Consider the following 26660-nt stretch of genomic DNA (forward strand, 5'->3'; position numbering starts at 1 on the left):
GGCGCCTGGGTGGCTCAGTCATTAAGCGTCTGCCTCTGGCTCGGGTCATGATCCCAGGGTCCTGGGATCGAGCCCTGCATCGGGCTCCCTGCTCAGCGGGAAGCCTGCTTCTCCCTCTCCCACTCCCCCTGCTTGTGTTCCCTCTCTCACTGTCTCTCTCTGTCAAATAAATAAAATCTTTAAAAAAAAAAAAAAAACTAAGACCTAATTTATTTTTATTGTTATGTTAATCACCATACATTACATCATTAGTTTTTGACGTAGTGTTCCATGATTCATTGTTTGTGCATAACACCCAGTGCTCCACGCAGAACCTAAGCACTAATTTAAAAAGATATCTGCACCCCAATTTCATTACAGCATTACTTACAAAAGCCAAGATACAGAAACAAACAAGGCACCCATCGACGGATGAATGGAAAAGATGATGTGGTGTATCTATACAATGGAATATTATTCAGTCATAAAAAAGAATGCAGGGGCGCCTGGGTGGCTCAGTCGTTGGGCGTCTGCCTTCAGCTCAGGTCATGATCCCAGGGTCCTGGGATCGAGCCCCGCATCGGGCTCCCTGCTCAGTGGGAAGTCTGCTTCTCCCTCTCCTGTTCCTCGCCCCTGTTTGTGTTCCCTCTTTTGCTGTCTCTGTCAAATAAATAAAATCTTTAAAAAAAAAAAAAGAATGGAATCTTGTCATTTGTGACAACATGGATGGACCTTGAAGGTGTTATGCTAAGCGAAATAAGTCAACGGAGAGAGACAAATACTGTGTGATTTCACTTGTATGTGGAACCTAACAGACAAAACAACCAAAACCAACCAAAAAACTAAGCTCACTGATCAGAACAGATTTGTGGGGGAGGGGAGGGGAGGTGAAGGAGATCAAAAGGTACAAACTTCCAGTTGTAAGTCACAGGGATGTAATGTACAGCATGACTATATAGTTAATACTCTTGCATACCTGAAAGCTGCTAAGAGTAAATCTTAATAGTCCTCATCACAAGAAATAAAGAAAAACTTTACGTACAGTAACGGACAGTAACTGCACTTTTTGTGATCATTTTGCAGTGTATACAAATATCAAATCATTATGTTGTACACCTGAAATAGAATATATGTCAATTATATCTCAATTTTTAAAAAAATCTAAAAAGGAAGGACGCCTGGATGGCTCAGTTAGTATAAGCATGTGCCTTCAGCTCAGGTCATGATCCCAGGGTTGTGGGATCGAGTCCTGCATCAGACTCCCTGCTCGGCGAGGAGCCTGCTTGTGTTCTCTCTCTCTGACAAATAAATAAATAAAATCTTAAAAAAAAAAAATCTAAAAAGGACATTTAACCATATGTAGTAGATACATTAAAACAATAAACCATTCCCCAAAAACTAATGATGTAATATATGGTGATTAACATAACAATAAAAAATTAAAAAAAAAAACAATAAACCATTCCATGCTTAGCTTATGGATTCCCTTGATACACATTCCTCCAAAGTACCAAACACTGAGTCTTACCAGTTTTTCTTTGAGCAGCTCTGGTTCTGGTCACCCTGAGATTACTGCTTCTGGCCAGCCCACTACGTAAGGAAGATTCACGAGGTCTTGAACTCTCTTTGCTTTCCTCTGAACTATTTGAAGCTGATGATGAAGAGGTACCTAAGGAATCTTCCATTTCACTTTCTAAGAAAAACAAAGCATCAACAGTTCATCACACATATTCTATCTTTATACACACAAGCAGTTGCTTCATAAAAACAGATTAAAAGAAGATGCTCAAAAATACTTAGAAGAGATTGTTATTTTTAAAAACCATTTCAAAGACCAGCTCATAAAATTCTGGCATTAAAAAGTAGGTAATCAGCATTACAAATCAAATTTGTTCTCTTATTTCTGAAAGGAGCATATTAATCCTGAGTTGGCTTCAGAAAATATAGTTCATAGTACATATTTCATAAACTTCCATTTAAAAATGTAATTAGCCCCCACTTCTATCCTATGAGACCGGTATATCCTGTAGGAAAGACAACCACTGTTAAGTCTCACGTCAGTGGACACACTTTCAGGCCTTTTGCTAGTAACCCCTGTAACAGCACAGTGGTACCACACATGCTTTCAGCTCAAGAGGTCATTTTCCCATATTCTACCAGAAAGGGGGAGGGAGGGATAGAAAAAATAAACAGTACAGGTCACCTCTCCCTACTACTTCACTGAATGAGTGCATGCTCCAGGGTGAACATGGTACAGAGAAGCTTCCCGCTCTTTCGTTCACTCCATCCTTACATACATATCACAGAATGAGAGTTTCATCAAAGTGAGCAGGAGCACGTTGCTAAAAGATAAAAGTTTTGCTCCACAAACACAACCCCAACTCTGCATTAAAGAAAGTGGCTGCATTAGAAGGACATCAGTCACCAAGTTGTGTTTCTTCCTCTCACCGTCTGCCACTCTGACTGCTCCTATTCTATTCCATTCCACTCCCCAGCACATGGACTCAGTTTCTAGAGTCTTCCCCTTCCCTGCATATTACTGCCAAAGTGACTGATCTTCCTGAAGCAAAATTCATCATGTGATTCCCTTACTCATCAAGGGACCCAATTAAGTAATCCAGACTCTTCTGTAAGGCTTGCCACTCTACTATGTGGCTATTCTACCTCCTTGGTCCTTAATATTAAGTTATAGTAATTTTTACACTATCACCACAAGTCACCAGAATCACTCAGAGCAACAGGGAAGTATACACCCACCACAGCCTCATTCCCACAATGCTAACAAAGGGTTAGGATCAGCTCTAGTTATACTACCAAACAGCCAAGAACATAAAGAGCTTAGAATTTACTAGGCCATCCAGTTTTAAGCTCACATGATGATGATGCCTTTTTTTTTTAATTTAAAGAAAAACAAAAGCATCACATTTTGCATACAAAGTGTGATATTTATATCCCATGATTTAAAATGTAGAAGATTCAAGTTTGCATAGAATGTGGCTGCACCATTTGCAAAGACCAGCACTTATCAAACATACAGTAACTGCTGCGCATTTGTTACTTCTGACTCTATCATTGAATTGTAAATTCCTCAACTGGTAGGCCAATCTCATTTATTCTTTCCCCTGAACCCACATTAACTGGCAGTGCTATACATGTGAGTGCTGGATAGTCTCACCAGATAACGTAGAGCCATTGTGTAGAGTGACAGGCCTACTTATTCTTTCTGACGATCCTGCTGAGTCTGAGGAGTCACCAGACGTCACCCCTGAAGAAACACTAGCACTTGTCTTCTGGTGGGCAGAATAAGCGGCCCTACTGGAGGTAGACTGGGTAGGAGAACCTACCAATTCAGGAATTACTTTTGTCTGAGACTTTAACCGCTTCTGCTTGATATTTCTGGTCAAAGACAGGAACAAAGGAAACAAAATCTAATTAAAACAAGATTGCCTGAGTAGAAGTATACTATTACTTAACCTGAGAATAATTTTATGATCAAAACATTAAAATATTCATTGTTAACATCTTATTCTGACATGGATTACGACGAATATTCTTACTCTAAATTGGACATAATTTTATTCCAAACTGGAGTAATGAACAATGATCCAAGGAGCAGACTTACAGAGTCAGACTGAATATCATAAGTTCTTTGGATTAAATGCTAATAAGAAGAGCCAACATTTCTGTAATACCGGCATTCATTCATATTACAAAACTGAGTCTCAGTAAGACACAATTTTCTCTCTCATCTATTTATATGTTCCTAAAGACTGTATAAAATTAAGAGGAGAAAGCAACAAAACCTAAACAGTAAGAACAGAGGCAAAAAAAAGAGATCAGAACAAGGTAGTTTTTTCTACGACCAATCTGTTTAAAGTACCAACTAGTTCACCGTGTTGGGTCCCTCAGCCATGGATTATGAAGAAAAAGTAGAAGTTTAGGACAAGACAGTCTTTGGTCTTAAATTACAGATCTGGGTAATATTCATGATGAAAAATCCTATTTTCATTTAAAACAACAAGATAAAGGAGCTTTTAAGAGAATCTAATCTGAGCTTAAAGACAACCACAAGGTTCTCTAAAGCAGCAGCTGTTTTGTCATCAAGAAATTTCAAGCTTATGTCAAAATATTAACTTCCATTACCATCAACTGAAGGACAAATAAATACAAAAAGAAATAATTACATGCTCATATTCATCATAATCTTCATTTTAAACAGAAAACAAGTGGTAAATACCTCCGGAGTAAGATTGGTCCCCTTTTATCCTATGTCTTTCTCAACTGTTAGACTCTTCATTGGTTCAAAGAGAGAGTTTTTTAAAATAATTAAACAAAAAAATTAAACTCATACGGTAACAGAAAAACCCAAACTGAGGTTCATTTTATAAAATAAATGACCTATACTCTCCAAAAATGTCAATTAAGAAGACAAAGGTTGAAAATAAAATTCCTAATTAAAATTAAAGAAGGGCGCCTGGCTGGCTCAGTCAGTGGAGCCTGTGACTTGATCTCAGGGTTGTGAATTCGAACCCCTCATTGTGTGTAGAGATTACTTAAAAAAAAAAGAAAAAGAAAACAGGATTGCGTGATGATTAAATGAGTTAATATTTTTTTAAACAACAGACTAAAGAAACAGTAACTATATGCAATGCAAGATCCTCCTTTGGGTCTAGATTAAAAAAAAAGAAAATTCGCCCTAAGGACATTATTGGGTCAATGGTAGAAATACAGTAAGGTGTGGTTAGAATTTTTTTTTTTTTTTTGCAAATCCACACTAAGTATTTAGGGGTAAAGGAGCAGGATGTCAGAAATATTCTTTTGAATGATTCAGAAGAAAAACATGTAACAAAAAGATAAAGGAACGATAAAGCAAATGTTAACATACTATGAAAAATCGGTGGGTCCAGGTAAGGAGTATAAAGTAGTTCTTTCAATTATTCTTCAGCTTTTCTGTAATTCTGAACTTATTTCAGAATTAAAAGTTGAAAAAAAAAAAAGGCGCGGAGGACTCACATAGTAAGTACTTCGTGATGTGTGTCCCTGAATTACAGGCTGTGAAGCAGCTAAACAGGACAAACTCATTTACCTAAGGAGCACAGGTTTACCTGTTTCAGGGCAGCTCTGTTAGTCTAAACAAGGGGGCAGGGATGCGAGGAAGACTTTGGCAGATCCTCTCACCCAAAAAGCAAAGATAAAACTGGCAAAATCATCCAAAAAAGTCATTTCACAACTCTGGAAAGTAATCACAGGCATTTAACCAATTAAAAAGTGTTTATTCAAGAAAACCTTCTGAATCTAAGAAAAAACTTGACTGGAATTTTTGGCATTTTAACTTTGGGCTCCTCCCAGTCATGCACACCCCAATTCTGTGGCACAGCCTTGAGGACCAGGATGAAGAAGCAACGGGAGCCGGGCCTGATTTGGGAGCTTCACCAAGCAGCGCATGCTCTGCCCCAGGGCACCAAACTCACTGTCAGCAATCCAGCCAGGCCAACCACACAGCTGCCTAAGCTGTGACACTGGTTAGAGCCAACAGAAGTTCAGCCAAAAATTTAAAGGAGATCTAGGGAATGAGACAGTCACAAGAGCCTTTGAAAAGCTCCAATGTCTTCCTGGGGATGTGGGAAGTTCTACACATACTCAAGGAGAGCCCTGTTACCCAGCTGTCCTTGGCAGACCTTGAGACTCACGCCTGGAAAAATATAGGCAGAAGGTGAAGTCTGCCCCACTCCACACAAAGACCTTCTTCAGAAAAGGGTGGAAGGCTTACTTCAAGTGTGTAAGCACAAATTTCTGATCACTGAGCTATGCTAAGTTAGGGAAGACATTCAGGAACACAGCCCCATCTTTTTTCTTTTTTTTTTTTAATTTTTAAAAAGCAGATTTCAGTGGCTTAACATTGCAGGAAAGACAGACTACAGAAATGGTTTAGGCAACTCACTAAACAAAACCAGCAACAAGCACCATCACTGAGGGAGGGAGAAGGATCAGAATCCAGTTTCTACAATATGTTAACAAAGAGCAATAAGAAAACCTGAAGAGATGGTATTTCCAGAATGGCAACATTACTTTATTAAGTATGTACTGTTTCCAACAGAACAGTACAAGACATACCAAGAGTCAAGGAAGTTTGCCCACATACAGGTAAAAATGCAGGCAACAGAAACAGTCTCTGAAAGGACCCAGATGTTGAACTAAAGATATTTAAATCAACTATTATAAACACATTTGAAAAACCAAATGAAAAAATGTTTACAGAATAAAAGGAAGATGACAGAGAATATCCATGAAAGACACAGAAATTACAAAAAAAAAAAAACAAAACAAAAAAACAAACAGAGATTCTGGAGTTGAAAAGCATAATAACTGAAACAGACATTCAGGAGACGGGCTCAGCAGCAGATGTGAGCTGGTACAGGAATCCGTGACCTTGGTAGGTGAGTGAGTATTATCCCACCTGAAGAACAGGAAGAGAAGGAAAAATGAAGAGAGCCTCAGAGGCCTGTGGGAGACCATCCATCATATCCACATATGTACAGTAGGAGCCCCCAAATGAGAGGGAAGGGGCAGGAAATAATTTGAGTAATGGCTAGAAACCACCCAGATTTGATGAAAAACATTCCTCTACAAAGCTGGAAAAATTCCTACACACATCATAGTCGGGTGCAAAACGAAGACAGAATTTTCAAAGCAGCAAGAGAAAAACCATTCCGTCTGTGCTACATAAGTAGCACAACTAGCTGACTTCTCACGGGAAACAACGGAGGTCAGCAGGCAGTGGGAGGCAATACTCAAAATGTGTGTGTGGCTAGTGGGGGACGGAGAGCAAACACTGTCAACTAGGAAGTCTATATCCAGCAAAACTAGTCTCCAACAAAAACCGATCAGAATGAATTGCTAGCACATGCACCGTGTAAGAAACACTAAAGGACATCAGGCTGAAAAGAAAGGACACCAAGAGGGTAACTCACTCCACACAAAAAATAAAAACTACTGGGAAAGGTAATCACGTATGTAAATATAATTAATAGTATAAATGATTTTTTTCTTTTCCTAAGCAATATTAAGGAAAACTAGATAAACCATAATATATAAAGATGTAATCTGACAATAGCACAAAAAAGGAAGGGAGGAAGCTAAGCCTAGAACAAACTTCTTATGAGAATCAATAGTATGAATCTGAAGGAGACAGTTCTGAATTGAGATGCAGAGTTTAATCCCCAAATTCGCAGGTAGACACCCATCATCGTTCAGTGCATGTTCAAAAGGAGGCTGGACACAGACTAAACACTGAATTACTCCATTTTCACATTTCAACACTTTAAAGTACCTGGAAATCTGTTATCAATGTAAGCTACGCGGTCAAAGACAGAACGTAATATTAAATTCCTCATAGAGAATAAGCCCTCTATTTTATATTTTACAACCAATCCTCAGAAAAAAAATAGGGTGCATAATGTTTCTTCGATATTTCCCTTACACAGTCAAACGCTCAGCGGTCACACAAAGTAACCACTTTACTCTCTGCACTAAAAAAAAAGCTTCCTATGTAATAAATAATACTTTAATCCTAACATTTTTTAAATCTGTCATTTTCATTAAATGCTTTAAAATTTACCTAATTACAAATTCTACAGTAGCTCTATACGCAGTGCTTTCAAGCCTTAAAAAACTAATCTTTCTGAACATACTGTACTCCTGATCATTTTAGCATAATAAAATTAAAGAAGTATCACAACCTGAAATTTGTCTACTTGCATACAAAGCCTGCAATAACCAATTCACCTGATACTTTTGTTAGCCTGATTGACACGGTTACAATTTTGCCGTCTCTTGAACCTCTGGCTTCTTCGAAGTTTTTCACTGAATTTTTGACCAATTTTAAAATCAGAGGAGATTTTCTTCATTTTTTCTTCAAATAAGGCAGACAATCTCAAGGTCATACTGTAAATCTGCAAGGATATGAAAGCAAAACTAGAACTACAACATATCTTTTAAAATACTTTCACAAAAAAAATGTATAACACACAGGCTACTTGCAATCTATTCTATCACTGTTGTCTATAACAGTGACACCTGCAAGAAACAGGCAGCATCAGACATACACCTCTCAGACGAAAAGAAAGTTGTTTTAAATCAAGCAATTCTCTGGAATCTGGGACTGATGTCTACATGTCAATGGTTCTCATTTGGCTTTTCACATTTTCACATTTACATGTACAAATCCAAAAAAAAATGTCCCCTTCTCCCAAAGTTGGATGAGAAGTTGGTGGGTTTTAGGATTGCTATTTATTAGGCAGCAAAAGAGCAGTGTCTCCTTGGGATGAGGAAACAAAGGCACTTTCACCCTGGTCTCCAACTTGCAATGTGACAGGCTCTGTTGCCACCCAGATCTAAACATGAATTACAGACCAAAGGCTATCTTCCTCCTGGAGAAGAAAATAGGCCCTAGAACTTTAAAAGATATGAAAGACTAAGTTTTACAATTAAATAGTATCAAATCTTTCAAAGAATTCAAGCAGTGTGATGTTAAGTGCTACTGTAAATAACTTTGGTACAGCTATGTATTTACAGGAAGTACTCTCTCGACTCATTCACAATCATTCTTGGAAAGTAAGTGAAAAAGTCTAATGTTCAAAAGCTACGTAAAAATCACTCTGATGCACTGGGCTGAATGGTGGAGAGACTAACACTAAAGAATCTTTAAAAAAAAGTGTTTGGGATACATGAATTTCCTATATGCTTTATATACATATTCACAATACATGTGAAATTCAAAATCCCACTTCATCTTTGAAATGATCTTTGACAATTACTTCCAGTATTTTGTATATACCTTAAATTTATTCTTTTCCTTCAAATCTGAATTCTAGTGTAAGTCACCAGTTTTAAAAGTGATTTGTTTTCTTAATCATATAAAGTTTGAAACCTCTGATTCTTCATATTATCTGTCTTCTCATTAGGTTTTATGTAAAATTCAGTGATACATTTGAACATAAACATTTAACAAAAACGGGTGTTAAAATTATTAGCTCCTCAAAATGAAAAGACGGCATGTATGAAAAAAACCCAGTTATAAAGAAAAATTTTTTAAAAATTTAAAAAATTAAAAAAAATAAAAAACCCAGAGTCATCATCATATACAATGGTGAAAGACGGAAAATCATTCCCCCTGAGATGAGGAATAAGATTGCCTCCTTTCACCAATGCACTTTAAATTCTAGCCAGAATAATTAGACAAAAAGAGAAATAAAAATCAGATTGTAAAGCTAAAAGTGAAACTATCGCTCTTCACAGATGACGTGATCCATATTCATGGCAGCATTACGCATAATACCCCAAAAGCAGAAACAATTCAACTGTCCAGCAGGAAATGAAGAGATAAACAAAATGTCATATACCCATACGATGGAGTATTATTCAGGCATAAAAGGAATAAAGTTCTCATACACGTTACAACATGGATGAACCTTTCAGATGTTCTGCTGAGTGAGAGAAGCCCAACACAAAAGGACATGCTGTGTGAGTCCACTTACATGAAACATCTAGAATAGGCAGATGCATACCGACAAAGGAGAGGAGACATTATTATCAAGGGCTGGGAGAAGGAGAGTGTGGAGTTACTGCTCAGCAGTTAGGACTTCTGTGTGGGTTGACAAGAGAGTTTTGGAAAGCTAAGCAACACTGTGAATATAATGTCAATGAATTGTACCCTTAAAAGTGGTTAAAATAATAAAGTTTATGTTACACATGTTTAACCACAACTTTGAAAATCTGGTAACATAATAACCAAAAATCCAATAAATTGTACACTGTAAATGGGTGATGTATCCTCAAATATGTATTTTAAAATAAAAGGGGAAAGAGGCACGAATGAGATTTATTTTCTTTCTGGAAAGAAAGTGTCTCACTAATGATGAATACTGACAATAACACAAGCGTGGAAAAAAGACGACGTTAGAGTGATGTTTAAATTGATGTTAAATTTGCATATTGAATGCAAGGAAAGAGTTCTCAGATTAAAAATAACACAGGGAGTCTGGTAATAAATAATGAAGAGAAAGTGAAATTAAGGCAAAATGGTTAATTAGCAGTGATAGTCACTGATCATAGACAAGGTGCTACAATATTAAGCAAGTGCTCTAAGATCTTCTCAAATCATTGCTGTTTTTTCAATTACCCAACACACACTGGCTACAAGGGTTTTGTGATATTCGTGAAAATTCGCTGAGAGTATATGTACCCTTTTGTACATTTATTATGCTTCAACAAATTTTGAAAAGTTATCCAATGTGTAACATTTTAATACGACTTCAGGGATGCCCTCTCTCTTAGTGTTCTTAAAGAATCAGATCGCAAGCGTGCTTCCTCTTTGCATCCGAAATATCAGTAGAGCGTCAGCAGTCCCACCCCTGCTTCAGATCTTCCTTCGCTTGCTTGGAATATCCTTCCAGCCTCTCTCAGTAAATTTCTAATCCACTTGTCAAGAGTCCTACATGTATGAAAACACAGGTTTTTCTCATTCTATGTATCAAGTTCACCAGCAGCCTCACTCCCACCAATACCCACTTGTTTATACAACTTCAGGAAAGGTAAACGTGAATTGCTGTAAGGGACCAACCGCAGACATCTGGGCAGCGGCAGAGCGCTATTCTTACCAGTGGTCTCTCTCTTCACTTATCTGTAATGTTCCAACATTTATCAGCAAGTGGAAAATGACCATCAACATAGATTACGCACTTTTTTCTCTGATAACCACTTTTAAAATTACCTTTGATCTTTTGTTTGGTGTATATGCTTTTGCATTGCTAAATATCAACCGGATGTCTTTGCAAAATTCCAAAGGGCTGTCATAATTTCCTGCTTCTAAAGTTTCCCTTACTGTTCCAAAATCCATTGGAGTATCTATAATATCTCGGTAGTCCTAGGTTTTAAAAACAATAATTAGTTCAAAGATTTGATTCCTACTTTTAGAAATCCAAGTGCATCAGATCTCTAAAATATTCAAAATGAGAGAGGAGAAAAAGGTTAGAAGGAGACCTTAAGAATCATCCATAATTTTTAAAAAGAGACCCAGATATTAAGACAAGATAAGAAATATACCAAAATGATATACTTGGTAGGACATAGAATGATTTTTATTTCCTTCTTTACACTCTTACATAATTTCCAAGCTTCCTAGAGTAAATTTGTGTTTTATAATCTTTTTTTTTTTTTTAAGGTCATTTCCCATTACCCATACTGAAGGAATGAATACAGATGCTTTTATCCAATTTACAGTTTTCCTGGGGCTGGCCCTACTAAGATAATAACCATGTAGAATCCTCCCATTATGATGCAGCAGTGATTAACTAAGTCGCAGCCCAAGTTACAAGGGAGTCTATAGATTCAAGAAAAAAATACAACTCTTCCACTCAGTGGTAAGAGACAAAGTTAACATGAAGCTAAGACATCTTATTCATTAAAGCTTACTGTAAATACTTCCACCCCAATCTCTATACAAAACAAGAAAAGACCCAAACGTTCAAACAACGACAACTTACTGGATATTCAACCAAATCAACAGGTTGTCTAAATGGTTCAGAATCTTCACACTGAAAAATTAAGTTCACTAGTTCCTTACACTGTTTCTTCCAGTTCCTTTCAACATAGTTGGTCGCTTTGATGCTCCTTTTTTTCCAATCATGGACCTAAAAACACATTTACAGTATTAAAAGTTTTTTCAGTCTTGAAAATTTAAGAGTGATATGGCACAGTATGGTGGTAAAAATCCAAGTGAGTTGTCTTCTGTACTGTAACAATAGGGCTACTCTTATTTTCTGCCTACTTGGAAAAAACCCACTTTTCTGTAAAAACCCAATAGCATCACACCCTTTACTCTGAAAATATTGTTCATCCCACCACTTATCTCCCAAGTATAGAGAATATTTTCACAGAATATGAGGTACCACCTGGGATAACCTGGTAGGCTAATTAATGGCTCCAAAGATACCCACATCCTAAGAACTCATGACTGTCACTTTACATGGCAGACCTGACTAAAGGCATGGATCTTGACACGGGAAGACTGTCCTGGATTATCAGGATTGGCCCAATGTAATCACAAAGGTCCTTTTAAGAGTGAGGCAGAAGAGGGGGCACCTGGGTGGTTCAGTTGGTTAAGCATCCGACTCTTGGTTTTGGCTCAGGTCATGGTCTCAGGGTCGTGAGACTGAGCCCTGCACTGGACACCGCACACAGCACAGAATCTGCTTGGGATTCTCTCTCCCTCTCCCTCTCCCCCTCCCACTTGTGCGCGCTCGCTCTCTCTCTAAAATAAATAAATCTTAAACAAACAAAACAGAGTGAGGCAGAAGAGTCAGAGCCAGAGACTTCAAGCTGCTGGCCTGAATATAAAAGAGGTGACATGAACCTCTAGAAGCTGGAAAAACACAAGGAAAGGGATTCTACCCTACAGCTTCCAGAAAGGAACACAGCTATGCTGACACTGATTTTAGCTCACAGAGACCCATGTCCAACTGCTAATCTACAGAAGACCTTTTTTTTTTTTTTTAAGATTTTATTTATTTAACAGAGGGAGCGAGCACAAGCAGGTGGAGTGGCAGGCAGAGGGAGAGGGAGAAGCAGGCTCCCCACTGTGCAGGGAGCCCAAGGCAGGGCTCGATCCCAGGGTCCTAGGATCATGATCTGAGCCGAAGGTAGATGTTTAACCAACTGAGCCACCCAGACGCCCCAACACCATTTTTTAAAATTGTTTAAGCCACTAGATTTGTAATTTGCTATAGCAGCCATAGCAAACAAATACTAAAGAGTTACTAAACACTTGGGAGTCTGCTTAAAAATGAAATTATATGAAAATGACAATCAGATGACAATAATTCAAGTCTAACTTCTTCAGTGTTATTTGGGGCAAGTGTATTAGGAAAATTAATACGGTAAAAAGCTTAAATTTAAGCAGCATTTGGATAACATTTAAAATGTTAAGCTATTTTTTTTTTTTTTGAGAGAGAGAGAGAGAGAGAGAAAGCATGTGCATGCTCGCAAGGCTAGGGTGGGGTGGGGGGAGAGAGAGAGGATCTTAAAGGCAGGCTCCAGGGCTCAGCACTGGGCCTCACCCAGGGCTCAATCTCATGACCCTGAGATCATGACCTGGGCTGAAATCAACAGTCAGACACTTAACCAACTGCGCCACCCAGGCGCCCCCTTAGATTGCTTTTAAAACACAGAATAAGTAAACAACAAAGGTCAATCAGGCAGATTAACTTACTCTCCTTCCCGAAGATGTTTTAGGAAGATCACTATCATCCTAGGAATAAAAATCAGAGCAGCTTAAGTGTTAATATTCTCATTAGAAATGTAATAATCTAAAAGCATATCAAAGACATTAGGTCTTACAAGGGTTTTAACTTGTTTACAAAAGTCTCAAAAGGCAGACCCTATCAGATGACGTTTGTGGCACCCCGACTCCAACAAACCAATCATTCTTAATAACCCCTTACATTCCCTAAGAACATGCATAAGCAACTTTAAATTTGTGTTTTTCCTCTACCCATAAAACCCTAAAAACCATCTCCTCCTATATTTCCTGAATTTCCTACTCTACACATTTTCTTATTCTCTAAATCAAATATTTGTATACCCATTCTTATTACAATAAAAATTAGCATGAAAATCAGTGAATTACAATAAGGGCTTGCATAGAAAGTGACACTACACTGACATGAGTAGTGTTTTTAAAGAATACCCTTCCTACAACTCCTGCAACTTCCTGCCTGATTCTGTATAAAGTAAAATTATTCAACACCATTGATATCTGCCTTAAACTTCAATACCGTCTTGAATGAAGAATTTGTGGGTACTGTGAGCATCGTAAAAGTTCATGAATTTTTAATTACAATTAAATCCAACTCCCAGATATTGGTTTTACCAAAAGTAGAGAACATATTCCGCAGCTATGTTATTCATAGACATATTTTGTTTATATGGTAGCAATTACTAGTTAAAACAAATTACCTCACTGAACATCTAGACAATTAAGAAATATATTTTTTCTCAAAGTCCATAGTGTCTCATGGGTCATCTCTCCTGAGAAACAAACTGAGGGTTTTAGAGGGGAGGGGGGTAGGGGGAATGGGTTAGCCCGGTGATGGGTATTAAGGAGGGCACATACTGCATTGGAGCGCTGGGGGTTGTAAGAAAACAATGAATTGTGGATCACTGCATTGAAAATTGGTGATGTATTGTATGGTGACTAACAAAATAAAAATATATATATATATATTTTTATCAAAACAGTTTTCATAGTTCATTGGAATATAGTGAGAATTGATATTTTCTACTTCACTCAATATTTTTAAGTTACCATTTGAAATTAACAAAAATCATTATAAAATTGACAAACTTCATACCAAATCCTCGGCATTTTGCTCATCATTTTCAGAAGTGTTAGAAAGTTCTGAGATATTTGTACAGTCTTGATTCCTAAAAAACAATTTTTCACGTTTTTAAGAGTATGCAGATGTAGTTACTACCGTTGTCAAAAATTCAAACTGCAGGTTAAGATATAAACAGTGCCCCAAGTTTGCATGCCTAATTTCAAGCAGTGGAATACCAGGGTTTTTTAATCTACACTCTGTGGAAACAACTGACCATCTTAGAATACTGAAAGCAAGTCCCCCCCGCCCAGTTCTGTATGTATAAAACTTAAGCTGGTAATCCAGAAATAGTATATACATGAGCTCAACTGGATGAATGTGCAGATGAGTTTTCCTACACATCATCGCTAGTAATATATTCATATAGCGAGTACCAAGAACATGGCTGATGGAAATAAAATAGAGGGGAAAAGTAGAAATTAAAGCAAATTATATCTTCACTACACACACAGAAGAAAGAATGCTAAAGGAGGAGTGTCTACGCACAAGGAAGATGAACATGGGTATGTGATTTTTCCGAAGTAGAAAAAAATGAAAGTGCTGGAGAAGGGGAAATAAGTCCAAGTCATCTGGGCAAGAGGCAGATTCAACCCAGCAAAGTGAGACAGACTAGAACCAGTTACTTCCCAGTGTGTAGCCTGATGGTGAAAATGATGGCACAGTTTATAAACCATGTTCTCCAATACATAATTCTTTCCAACAATTTGCATGGCTATAGTAGAAAAAGGTATTAAAGATCATACAGCAAAACTCATTAATTTTGAAGGAAACAGGCTGAGTAATTTGTCCAAAGTGACACAGAATGTTCACTTGAACAGATGAGGTTAAAACTCAGATCTCACTTTCCAAGTCAGTTTCCATCCTACCCTTCTTCCAAACTGATCTCCCAGTGAAAGCAAGCATGTGCAAAGGCACACTTACACAAACACGCTCATGGGGTACAACCCCAAAGAGACGCAGACCCGTCTAGTCATGACAACACATCTCACAAACCCAAACTCAATACTCTCCACTAAAATGCTGAGAAAAAATGATGAGGTCAGGAAAGAAGGGAAAACCAAGCAACAGATGAAAGGACACACAAACAGCAGATGCGTGAAAGCCATGGCGGTCTGGACTGCGTCCTGAAGACAGAGCAAGGCTACTGGTGTAAAGAGCTGAGAAAATCCACAGGCGTTCTGGACTGCAGTCATTAGTATTACACCAAGGAGAATTTAATGTTTCATGAGGACACCACAGATACGAAAAATGTTAACCTAAGGGGATACCGGGTGAAGGGTATTTTTAGGGCAACTCTGTATAGTATAAAATTAGTTCAAAGTTTTAAAAAACAGAAAAATTTGGGTTGTTCAATTTCTCATGCCTTTACTGAAATTATGTTCATGATATATATGTAAAGAAATGTCATTTAATGTAGCACATTAAAAAGGTATAATTCAGAGAGCAAAAATTATAAACTGGCTGGTTGCAAGAGGTACAATATGAAAAGTCACCTTTTCACAACATCTGTAATAGGAGGTAACTTACTTTATAAATTTTAAAAGTTGGTCAGTTATCTTCTTAGCTGATCTTGCAATTACACTCTCGGGTTCATTAAATGTCCTGGCATTATGTTCTATGTATCTGACTTCCCAAACTAATGCAGATAGCCTCCTTCAAAATAAAAAGTAGGCAATTTAGGACATAGAAAATGAAAAGACAGAAACCAAGTAAAAAAAAAAAAAAAAAAAAAATTAAGCCAAAATATATTATTAAATCTAAGTGCCAAAGTTACAACGAATAACCTTCTAATGCTATCAACATGATCCCAGTTATAAGCAATTATATCAGAAGCTAAACCACAGAGAATACATTTAAAAACCAAAAATCTTAACAGATCACTTAATCCAGAAAACCAACAGAGCAACCCTCCCTTTCACCTTGTCTAGAGATACAATTGAAGCTACTCAATGAAGAAAATGTGTTAAATATCATTAATCCTGAGAGAGTAACCTGGCAGAGTGGTTTCTGAACAAATGCACATTCCCAGGTTTGGCTACACAAACAATATAAGAAGCCAGTTTTTTGTACAGCTAATTTCTTGAAGTAGATGAATTATAAAAAATACCATAAATTACTTGAAAAAAAAAAATCACCGAGGATAAGAAACTTTACAGTTACCAGTGCTCTAGAAGCCAAAGATAAAAAGCTGATGACTCTGGGGAATTAATCTTTCAAAGGCCAATCTTCAACCAAGTTAAATTTTATCTTTAAATCGAGCTGCTAAATAGGAATGTTAACATGCAAATAAAAACAAATACTATATCTAACTACTTAACATAATTCATAAGAAAAGCAGACTACAAAAGATTGAGGAATGAAACATGGTATTTCTCATCTAAACATCTAACAGTGTCTTACACATAAGACCACAAATGACCATCATGAAAGAAGAGAATGCAACAGAAAGTAATGCTAATCAGCTCCCTCTCCATCACTGTCACCATCAACCACCACTTCCGTTCACTCTGGTCAGGACAACCAAAGACCCTTTCAAACTATTTGTAAAGGAGGTTTCTACTGACCTGTAAAAGCGATTAACGAGTCTCATTCGAATTGTGTACAGATCCGTTGGATAAGCTACCACAGTACAGTACTTTGGATACGTACACAGATCAACAGGACCTGCAAAAGCTGCAGCTATGTCTGTGGAGGCAGACAGAAGAATTCTTGATCAATAAATTCATTACTCTTAAGAGATTATTTCTCTACAAATGATTTAAAAATAGAGCTACACTTAACACTGCAGGCCCAACCAAAAAGTAGCAAACAGAAATTGTAGTGAAGAACACAACCACAGCTTGCTACAATTTTAAAATACTTCTGAGGAAAGGAAAACTTGAACATGAAACTTCACACTAAAAAACTTACCAAGATTCAAAAGTTGATCTATGCCACTAATAATTCGTTCACACTCTTCATCTCTCGATTTCTGACCCCATTCACCATCTTGTGGTTTGTAGAGCAGTTTCTCTAGCTCATCTGAAGTGACAGAAATACTAGCTCCTAATTCTTCAGGTGGATCAACTATGAATTCCATTAAAAAGAACAAAAAGAAAAATAATCAACCAAATATACACTATATTTACGTTGTCAAAACTCATAAACAAGACACTACAAAGGAAAAAGTAGCTGCTTTACAGTGGAGAAACCTGGCAGACAACACCTAAATCACAAGATGAAGGTTAGCATCCTCAGTAATAGAACAAATGGGTATCATGTGCCTCTGAGGACCACATATCACTTCTGTGACACTAGTGCCAAAAATGCGAACCCCGGATGATGAGTAAGTATCAGCAAAGCCCAAACTAAGAGAAATTCTGCAAAATAACTAGCCAGGATTGTATGAGAAAGGATAGTGAGGCTGCTAAGATGCAGTCAGTATCAAGCCGGAAGCCCAGGATCAGAATTAATGAGCCAGACACACATTAATTGTCTGGAGTTTTAGTAAAGCTCACAGTTACCATAATAATTTGAAAACACTTCCCAAACTGAAAACATAGGTAAAATATTTTCATTACTTAAAAATTATATACCATTATCAGGAATTGGTTCCATGTCCCATGGGCTAAGTTTTTCAATTTCAGTATTGTCCCACCTGTTAAAAAAAAACAAAAAGTCCAGTTAGCCTCTCATAAAATTGACTTGTGGCTAAAAACTAGGTATCCACTACAAAAGTAAAGAATAAAAAATGTGAAAACCTTTTTGCAGCTTTTAAAAGTTTAAATATTAACAGTAAGATTTTTTTAGGAGGATATAAGAAAAAAGTATAAAAATGTATGGCGGTTCAAAGACAAAGCCAGAAATCCCGTGTGGCTTTACATAGGGTAGGTATAAGAAAAAAAAACTCAAAGACACCATGGAGCCTTGAATGCCACACTTCAGAATGTGACTTTATTCCACAGCCAATGGGAAAGCAGCACAGACTTCCATAAACAAGGGAAATGATGTAATGTGTGCTCCTGAATAAGGATCCTGCAGTATTATGCTGAGGAAATACCAGGCGGCTACAGAAATGGTCCCAGGGAAGCAAGCAGAGCCTGCCCCAAGGGGGTACTGGTGAAAAGGAAGCAACAGGGGTGTCCTAGAGATACTGCATGGAGGAGACTGACAGGACTTATGACAGACTAAATCATAGTCTTTAACCTGAAACATAATAGTTCTTCATAAAACCACCCACCACAATGAATGAATGTTTATAGAGGATTAATTTTCAACTGCATACAGACCTAACGATGTAGCACTGGAAATGACTATCAGGGTACTGTGGCTGATATGGCTCTTGACTTAGCACTGTCCCAAACCACCAAGCATCATCAATGATAGATCGGAACCTGTCACCTGTAAGAGATGACCGAGTCTGAGACACCAATTTGCCAAGATTAACATTTTTAATTTATAAAATACCATGATATAGATAAAAGAGAAATTACTTCTTTATCTTAAAATTAGCCACCCTTCCCCACTTCCCAGCAATCTTCAGTGATAAAGTCAATGTAAAAAGATACAATGTTACACTTCATTTCCTTAAGGCATATAACCAAACAGTGTAACAGACTAAAATAGTTATGACTAAATGCTGTTGTTTGCTGGATCTAAACACCTACCTCCAAAATAAGTTCCATTACATTTTACAACATGAAACAAAGAACAAGGTTTAATAAAACTCAAAAATCTTTTATAACAATGTGTACTATCAATAAATACTTGTTTAATAAGTATATTAAATATACAGTTCTGAAATATATATTTCCTGAATAAAACAAAATATAAAAGTATGATGAGGATTTAATCCATGATTATTCTAAAGTTGTTCCTATATAAATATTGCCACATGGAAGTGTTTTAATTCTTAAGACTTCACAATAAAAATTAGTTCTAGATGTACCCTTGGAAACACGTACATATGGATTATTTAAAAAAATCAGGGGCGCCTGGGTGGTTCAGTCGGTCGAGCAACTGACTGTTGGTTTCAGCTCAGAGCATGATCTCAGGGTCGGGAGATGGAGCCCCACTTAAGGCATGGAGCTTGCTTAGGATTCTCTCTCCCTCACCCTTTGTCCCTCCCATCTCCCTCGCTTAAAAAAAAAAATTAAACATCCAAATATTCCTTTATCTCAGCAGGATGTAACAGAAGCAGGGAAGTAGATATTAGGAGGACTCCTCTACAAACCCAAATAACTGTAGAGTGCTTGAACTAACCTCAGTCGTTTTCTGAAGGTATTCTGTAAGAACACTTCTGAGGAACACACTGTATGGGAGCTATTTCACAAATACTACAGAAGAAACACAGACTGCTGTAATAACCCCATGCTTTCCACCTTTCTCAAAACAAAATCACTAACCAAAAAAAGTCACTTATCTATCCTTGGTAGATTCACAGTTCTTTCTTCAAGGAAAGTTTTACAGAAATGGTATCAATCAAAATTAATGCTACATCTCACACCCAAGAAAGAGAATATTTATGTAATAAAATACCCACAAATAGTATTAACTAACCAAAGTGTGCTTACACTGAATTCCGTAAAACTGAAAAAAAAAAAAAAAAAAAGCAATACTACAATTATCGGAGCTACTTGTTTTGAGGGGTATTTTTTAAAGATTTTATTTATTTGTCAGAGAGAGGGAGAACAAGCACAAGCAGGGGGAGCTGCGGGCAGAGGGAGAAGCAGGCTCCCCCCTGAGCAGGGATCCCAGGACCCTGGGATCATGACCTGAGCCGAAGGCACCCGTTTAACTGACTGAGCCATCCAGGTGTCCCAGAGGGTTTTGTTTTTTTTTAATTATTTATTTGAGAGAGAAAGAACAAGAGTAAGCACACAAGCACAAGCAGGGCGAGTGGCAGGCAGAGGGAGAGGGAGAAGCAGGCTCCCCGCTGAGCAAGGAGCCTGATGCAGGACTTAATCCCAGGACCCTGGGATCATGACCTGAGCCAATGGCAGCCGCTTCACTGACTGAGCCACCCAGGCACCCCTGGTTTGAGGTTCTTAATATATTTTCAAATTCATGTAAACATGACTTTTATGTATATTTCATATTTTCCAAAATCATCAGAAACCCGTAAGTCCCTCATCCCTCAACCCACCTCTCAGCCATTAATAAATTTCTACTTTTGATAATATTTCATTAATATAAATATTTTAAAACAGAACTTCAACTTTAGAAAAAAATCTTGGTAAGTTCTAACTTTTTAAATGAAAGGCATATAGTAAAAATTTGATATAATACCCTGGTTTTTACCAATTATGTAACGTAAATAACCTAATTTAACATAAATACCACCCACAGTATTTATATAATAGATATTATTGTAATAACAAGTCCAGTGGTGAAGCCACTTATGTTAGGCCTCTCAAAACTTCACTTTGAGAGGCCTAACATAAATACATGGTTATAAAAAAGCCAGTCTTTGATAGTAAGAATTAACTTTATAATATTTTTCCTCATTTATCTAAAACTAGAAGATACTTTCACAGTTTAAATAAAAGTATTTCTTCGGTGTAAGATAACACTTTTAATTAAAAGGAGCCCTAATCACTTTTCTGGGGGCACCTAGCTGGCTCAGTCAGAGGAACATGCAACTCTTAATCTCAGGGTCATGAGTTAGAGCCCCACGTTTGGTATAGAGATCACTTAAATAAATTTTTTAAAAAAATAAATCACTTTTCTGAAGGTAAAACCTGGCTTTTCCTTAAGCATAAAAAAAAAAATTTTTGCCTATACAAGTAGGATAAACTTGAGTAAAGATAGTACGGTAGAACTTGATTAAAGTTTTCAATATAGGAAAATCAGAATCAAGCACCTTCTTTTAATAGTACCCCTCAAATTTCAAGAGAACAGGCAAGATTTTATGGCGGAACAAAACTGAATTAATTAGAAGATCCATTTCTCAACCACAAAAATGAAACAAAGCCACTAAATTGCAAGAGGCAAGTGGGAATCCAACTCTAGAGCTGAGCTAAAGAGAACGGAGTTTAAAACAATTTTTGGATGCACATGTTGGTGGAATGAAAGAACAGCTTCCAACTTAGACATCGTGGGGGCTGGATAAATAGATGGGAATAGATGCCATAATAGATGGGAAACTTGAAAGTTCTTCAGAATCTGGCTATAGGACTTGTTAACTCCCACACATTCCAGATGACTCGAGTTTGGTTTTTGTTGTTTCTGTGTGTGGCTAGATGTTTTTCTTTAAGAAAAATTTCCTTTACCTTTAGTCCCAAAATAATGCTAACTACTTGAGTGGACATTACCATTAAAAACAGTCTACTAAGAGCAGCCACAGTCCCTGACAATCTTTCATTTCAAATAGGGATGGCTCAGGGAATTTATCTAAAATTTACCTATTTGTAGTACCTGTAGAAAAAGGCAGCAAAAACTAGGAAAATTAATGAGGTCTTAATATCATTTACAAATGTGTACACCAGATGTAAAACTTAAATACTTCTAATAAGAGAGCTGAGTAAAACTTAGTATTTCTAAGAGACCAAAACTGATAAAAGGAGAATGAGTGGTCCTAAGTGATCCTAAGTCAAGCTCAACATATGAGCTCCCCAGACAGCATTCCATACTGAAAGTAATACACGTATACCTATGAGATGGGTACTATACTACAGTTGCTAACTAGTATTACCTGGCCTGTTTACAATCATCAATTTTGTCCCATGGACATTAATGACCTACACAGTCAAGCAAAGGAGCCCACCAGCCCACCCTAAATGGTCACCACAAAAACCACAGTCAAGCTAGCATGTACACTGAGATAATTTTATTTTTTTGTCCAGCCAGATGTCTCAGGGTTATAAAGTGTAAGTGTTCTATGAATTTATTTTTTAGAGGAATGGTTTCCTCAAGTCAACCTATTTAAGTCTGGGTTGATAACGACATTAAAGTAAAATATTCTGGTATATCAGAACATTATCAGTGTGAAATTTGCATTATTTTTCGCCTTTCTGATTGTTTTATATCATAGAATAATTTTGCGAATTATGCCAGTCACATTAAAAAGACAGAAAAAATGCAGTGTGAAGAAGTCTGAAAGGAAATAAAAGGTCAATTCTAGCATATAATCAATGAGTAAGAAATAATCCCTTCAAAACATCAGCTACTGTAAGAATACAAGAAATGGTGCTTGGCTAAAAAGGGTATTAAGGAGAAGTAAGTACCAAGCCCTAAGCAAAATATACTCCAGTCACTTATATCTTTCCATGACTTACATGTTTGCATCCACCGTAATAAGCAGCACTATAACCAGAAAAATGGACCAGTAAAATGAGAGATCATTTTCTAAAGGCATATAAAACTCAGTAAGGATGGACTTACAAGACTGCCAATTCCTCTGTCTTGCTTCATCATAAAATTGACGCAATACAAGAAAGTCAATAACATCTGGCATATCATGATACCTAAACAGAAATATAAAAAACTGTTAAACTCCCTGAGTAGTAGGTTGTAGCCTAGGGTAACAATGTCAAAAAGAAATAGGATGGGAGGTACACTGGTAATTTTTATTTTTCTACTAGCCTTATTTTAAAAAAAAAAAGTGAAAAAGCTAGTAAAATTAATGTTAAGAGTGTATTTTATTTAACCTTACATACCCTAAATCCTGTTTCACAATGTTATCAGCACAAAATAATGAGACATTTTACATAATCTTTTTCTTCGTATCAAGTCTTCAAAATCTAGTGTGTACACTTAACATCACACTCAATTGAAATCTGCCACATTCTAAGTGCTCAAGAGCCACAGTGGCTAAGGGCTACTGTAACGGACAACACAAATTATTTGTTCTAACATTTTCTCAAAAATAAAGACAGAGGAAATGTCCCCTCCAGGCCAGAATTCTCCACACATTTAAGTGGCATGGGGAAAGGTATAAAACATGCCAATGCCTAACTGTTGCTAGAGCACATGATCTTTACTTCTACTGGGCTCCCATCTACCAGGAACCTTAACTCACAGGCTGTCTACAGTGCTCTACCCCCTGCAGCTATGGAAAGGACATGCTCATCAGCAAGAGAAAAAAAATCTAAATTTAAATAATTCCATAAAAAAACAGTAACACATACCTAATAGAGAAAGATTTGTCCATTAATCTTCCAGTTGCAGGATCTATAAACGCAAGTTTGAGGCAACAGAGTGTAGGGGGCCCAACCTCATATCGTATTCCAACTATTTTGACCAATTCTTGATCCTTTAACAGATATTTTTAAAAGAGCAAGTGTTTAAAATGGTTTAAATAGAGCAATTCCTCAAGACTATAATTCTCCATATTGCCACAGTAGGTCAACTCACTGTTTAGCTTCCAATTTAACATTAATTACAATAATTTTTGCTAATGTTAATCTTCACATCTTTTTTAGGACAGACATTTAATACTGTTTCTAATGTAAGGAATATACTCACTTTAGAAAACATACCACAAGTGTTAAGAAGGAACATATAAGTCACTAACCAGCTCAATATCTAAAGACAACTACTGTGAACAATCTGAATTTCTTTCCAGCTTTGTTCTCTCCCTAGAGATACACAACCCTGTTTTGTGTGTTTCTGTGTAAAGACACCTCATCTAATATATTGATTCATTAGCGCTGAACTCACAGCCCAAAGCAGTCTAACTCAGGTCTAAACAAGGTTTATCTAATGCACATACTTTCTCCATAAAGCACATCATCACTTTCCTGTGCTAACACTGTAGAATACTTTAAGCACTACACTTGGGGGCTATTTTCAACAGCAAGTCACCAACAAAAAGCATAAAACTGTAAACATCCTTTCCTGTTACATTCAACACACTGCGAAAAGGACCCTTATTTATGAGATGAGGGCTCAAATAAGAAGGCATCACCTTGCTCAATCTCAGCTGGAAACATGCTGGTCACGCAAATCTAATTTTTTGCCACTCTGTGCATGTTTGCAAATGACCAGAAAGCATCCTGAGCATTGATTCTGGGTTACAAATACATGCACCAAGTAGGCAAATCCACAAATATGGAATCTGTGAATAATGAGGGGATCAACTGTACTCAGAAGACTCAGCAGTGAGACAGACATACATAAATCAGAACATAACTCAAGCCAAGTTCAAGGACAGCCACTAAGTTAAAGGGGAGTTAAGAACAGCTATCTCTGCTAACATAGCTGTTTTCACCTTCTAACAGTTACTCAAAGTATCAAAAACATATAAAAGTAAAATAAAATAAAATAAAAATCAACTGCAGTGCTATTCCACATATAATCACTATTGACTTTTTGATGTATTTATTGTGGTTGAGATATATATCTGTAAATTTTTATCATAACCACAAACATTTCACATCCCATTTTTCCTCTTAGTAATAAATTATAAAAATTTAATAGTCATTCATTCAACAAATATTTTAAAAGCCTCAATTACGCAGCAGGCTCTACATAGTAGTCAATTCTGTGAATGTACCATGATGTGATTCATTCAATACCATAGGATATTTGGATTTTTTCTAATGTTTTCTTTTTATAAACAGTGATATGAAATTGCCTTGCTCATAAATTCACATGCATTTCCAGTTGTTTCCTACATTACTGGAAGTAAAATCACTAAATTAAAACATCTAAATATTCTTCAGTTTCAATTCCAATTGTCAAAATAGCCTCCAGAAAGCCTAGGCTGTTCAATGGACCCTGTCACCAATGTAACTGGTAACAAACCAAAACCTTTGCTACTTGCTGAAATGTGGTAGTTTCTTTCTTTAAATGTTATTGAAAAAAAAAAAATTTATAAAGTTGGTTAAGTACAGGGGTACGCAAGTGTTTTCATCAATCTAGTCCCTTATGCATGGGGTCCAACCCTTTTTAATTTGTATTTCCTCTCTTGAAAAGCCGTACTTCTTTTGAATATGTATCTTAGATATACACATTTTAAGATTAATGATATATACTGCCAAGATGCCTTCCTGAAAGACTAACACACTTAGAATTTCATACACCAGTCAGCAATACACAAAGACTGCCCACTGACAAACACGTCTTCCTACTGGATCTTAAGGCTTACAAGGTGAGAGTAGAAATGTTTTTAAGTAGGAAATCAATGGAAAGACAGTAATGAAATATGCCTCCATTAGGTTTATTTTTAATGGATTTATAAATATTTAACTATACATGTGCTAATTGTTTAATGATTTAAAAATATCATCTTACCCTGAGATCCATTTTTCTCCATGGCTCCTTGTTAGGGTTCAGTTCATATATTTTATTTCTTCTGACAGCCTCAATATAAGCTTCATGACCCTGTCGAAAATATATTACCTACAGAAAGCATATATTTACATTAAAACCTAACAGTAAAATATTTTCTGATGGTCCATATTCAAGTTCTTAAATTTTATTACTCTCACCTCATCACCCATTTGAGGAACAAAAGGAGACTTTCGAAGTGTGGTATCAGTTATCCAAACTGGAGGATGAAATTCATATAAATGTTCCATATTTGCAAGCTCCACCGGAGTCATCCTTCGCAAGTTCTGCCAAGGGGAAGAGAACTAGTTCAATAGAAAGGGCATGCATACACTGTTTAATTGAAAAACAAAAGAAACTTCACCACTGAGAATGACTATTTATGGGAATGTCACCTAATGATTAGTTTTTTTGTTTTATTTTTTTAATTTTATTTTATCATGTTATGTTAATCACCATACATTACATCATTAGTTTTTGATGTAGTGTTCCATGATTCATTGTTTACGTACAACACCCATTCAATACGTGCCCCCTTTGACACCCGTCACCAGGCTAACCCATCCCCCCACCCCCACCCCTCTAGAACCCTCAGTTTGTTTCTCAGAGTCCATAGTCTCTCATGGTTCGTCTCCCCCTCCAATTCCCACCCTCCATTTTTCCCTTCCTACTATCTTTTTTTTTTTTTAACATATAATTAGTTTTTAAATAGCATACGTATTTGGTTCCTTAACATACACAGGAACGTATCACTTGTGAAAGCATTGTAGATTTATCTAGGACTTTACTAGCATCTCCTGAATTTCACATAGATTCTTCATAACACTTTACATCCTACAGAGAAGGGGCCTAATTTCCAACCTAAATCCTCTTCAGCACACAGACTCTCTACAGACACACCCTTCTGAATTTCACCATGAACTAATCATCACAGTCTCCTCTTGATTTGAGGTTTTAAAACTGGTGATTTTAAAACATGACCAAACTTTGATTCTC

At 36.8% G+C, this 26660-nt stretch overlaps 1 protein-coding gene across 3 annotated transcripts in view; it reads right to left on the reverse strand.

Annotated features, from left to right (window-relative positions):
• The window catches only part of BRWD1 (bromodomain and WD repeat domain containing 1), a 113105-nt gene that overhangs the window by 11400 nt on the left and 75045 nt on the right, over nt 1–26660 (reverse strand). For all 3 annotated transcript variants that reach the window (XM_073887030.1, XM_073887029.1, XM_025863528.2), the window contains 16 exons: nt 25826–25951; nt 25629–25736; nt 23522–23646; nt 22776–22858; nt 18683–18794; nt 17990–18051; nt 17325–17480; nt 16979–17099; nt 15942–16067; nt 14388–14460; nt 13247–13285; nt 11523–11669; nt 10751–10903; nt 7765–7931; nt 3155–3375; nt 1508–1672 (listed from right to left, as the gene is read on the reverse strand). In XM_073887030.1, the coding sequence (XP_073743131.1) occupies nt 1508–1672; nt 3155–3375; nt 7765–7931; nt 10751–10903; nt 11523–11669; nt 13247–13285; nt 14388–14460; nt 15942–16067; nt 16979–17099; nt 17325–17480; nt 17990–18051; nt 18683–18794; nt 22776–22858; nt 23522–23646; nt 25629–25736; nt 25826–25951 (1984 nt within the window). The remainder of the gene's footprint in view (nt 1–1507; nt 1673–3154; nt 3376–7764; nt 7932–10750; nt 10904–11522; nt 11670–13246; nt 13286–14387; nt 14461–15941; nt 16068–16978; nt 17100–17324; nt 17481–17989; nt 18052–18682; nt 18795–22775; nt 22859–23521; nt 23647–25628; nt 25737–25825; nt 25952–26660) is intronic.

This window comes from Callorhinus ursinus, unplaced genomic scaffold, assembly GCF_003265705.2.
Source record: "Callorhinus ursinus isolate GAN/ISIS: 27379988/994484 unplaced genomic scaffold, GSC_fseal_2.0 scaffold75, whole genome shotgun sequence".
NCBI classification, from domain to species: Eukaryota; Metazoa; Chordata; class Mammalia; order Carnivora; family Otariidae; genus Callorhinus; species Callorhinus ursinus.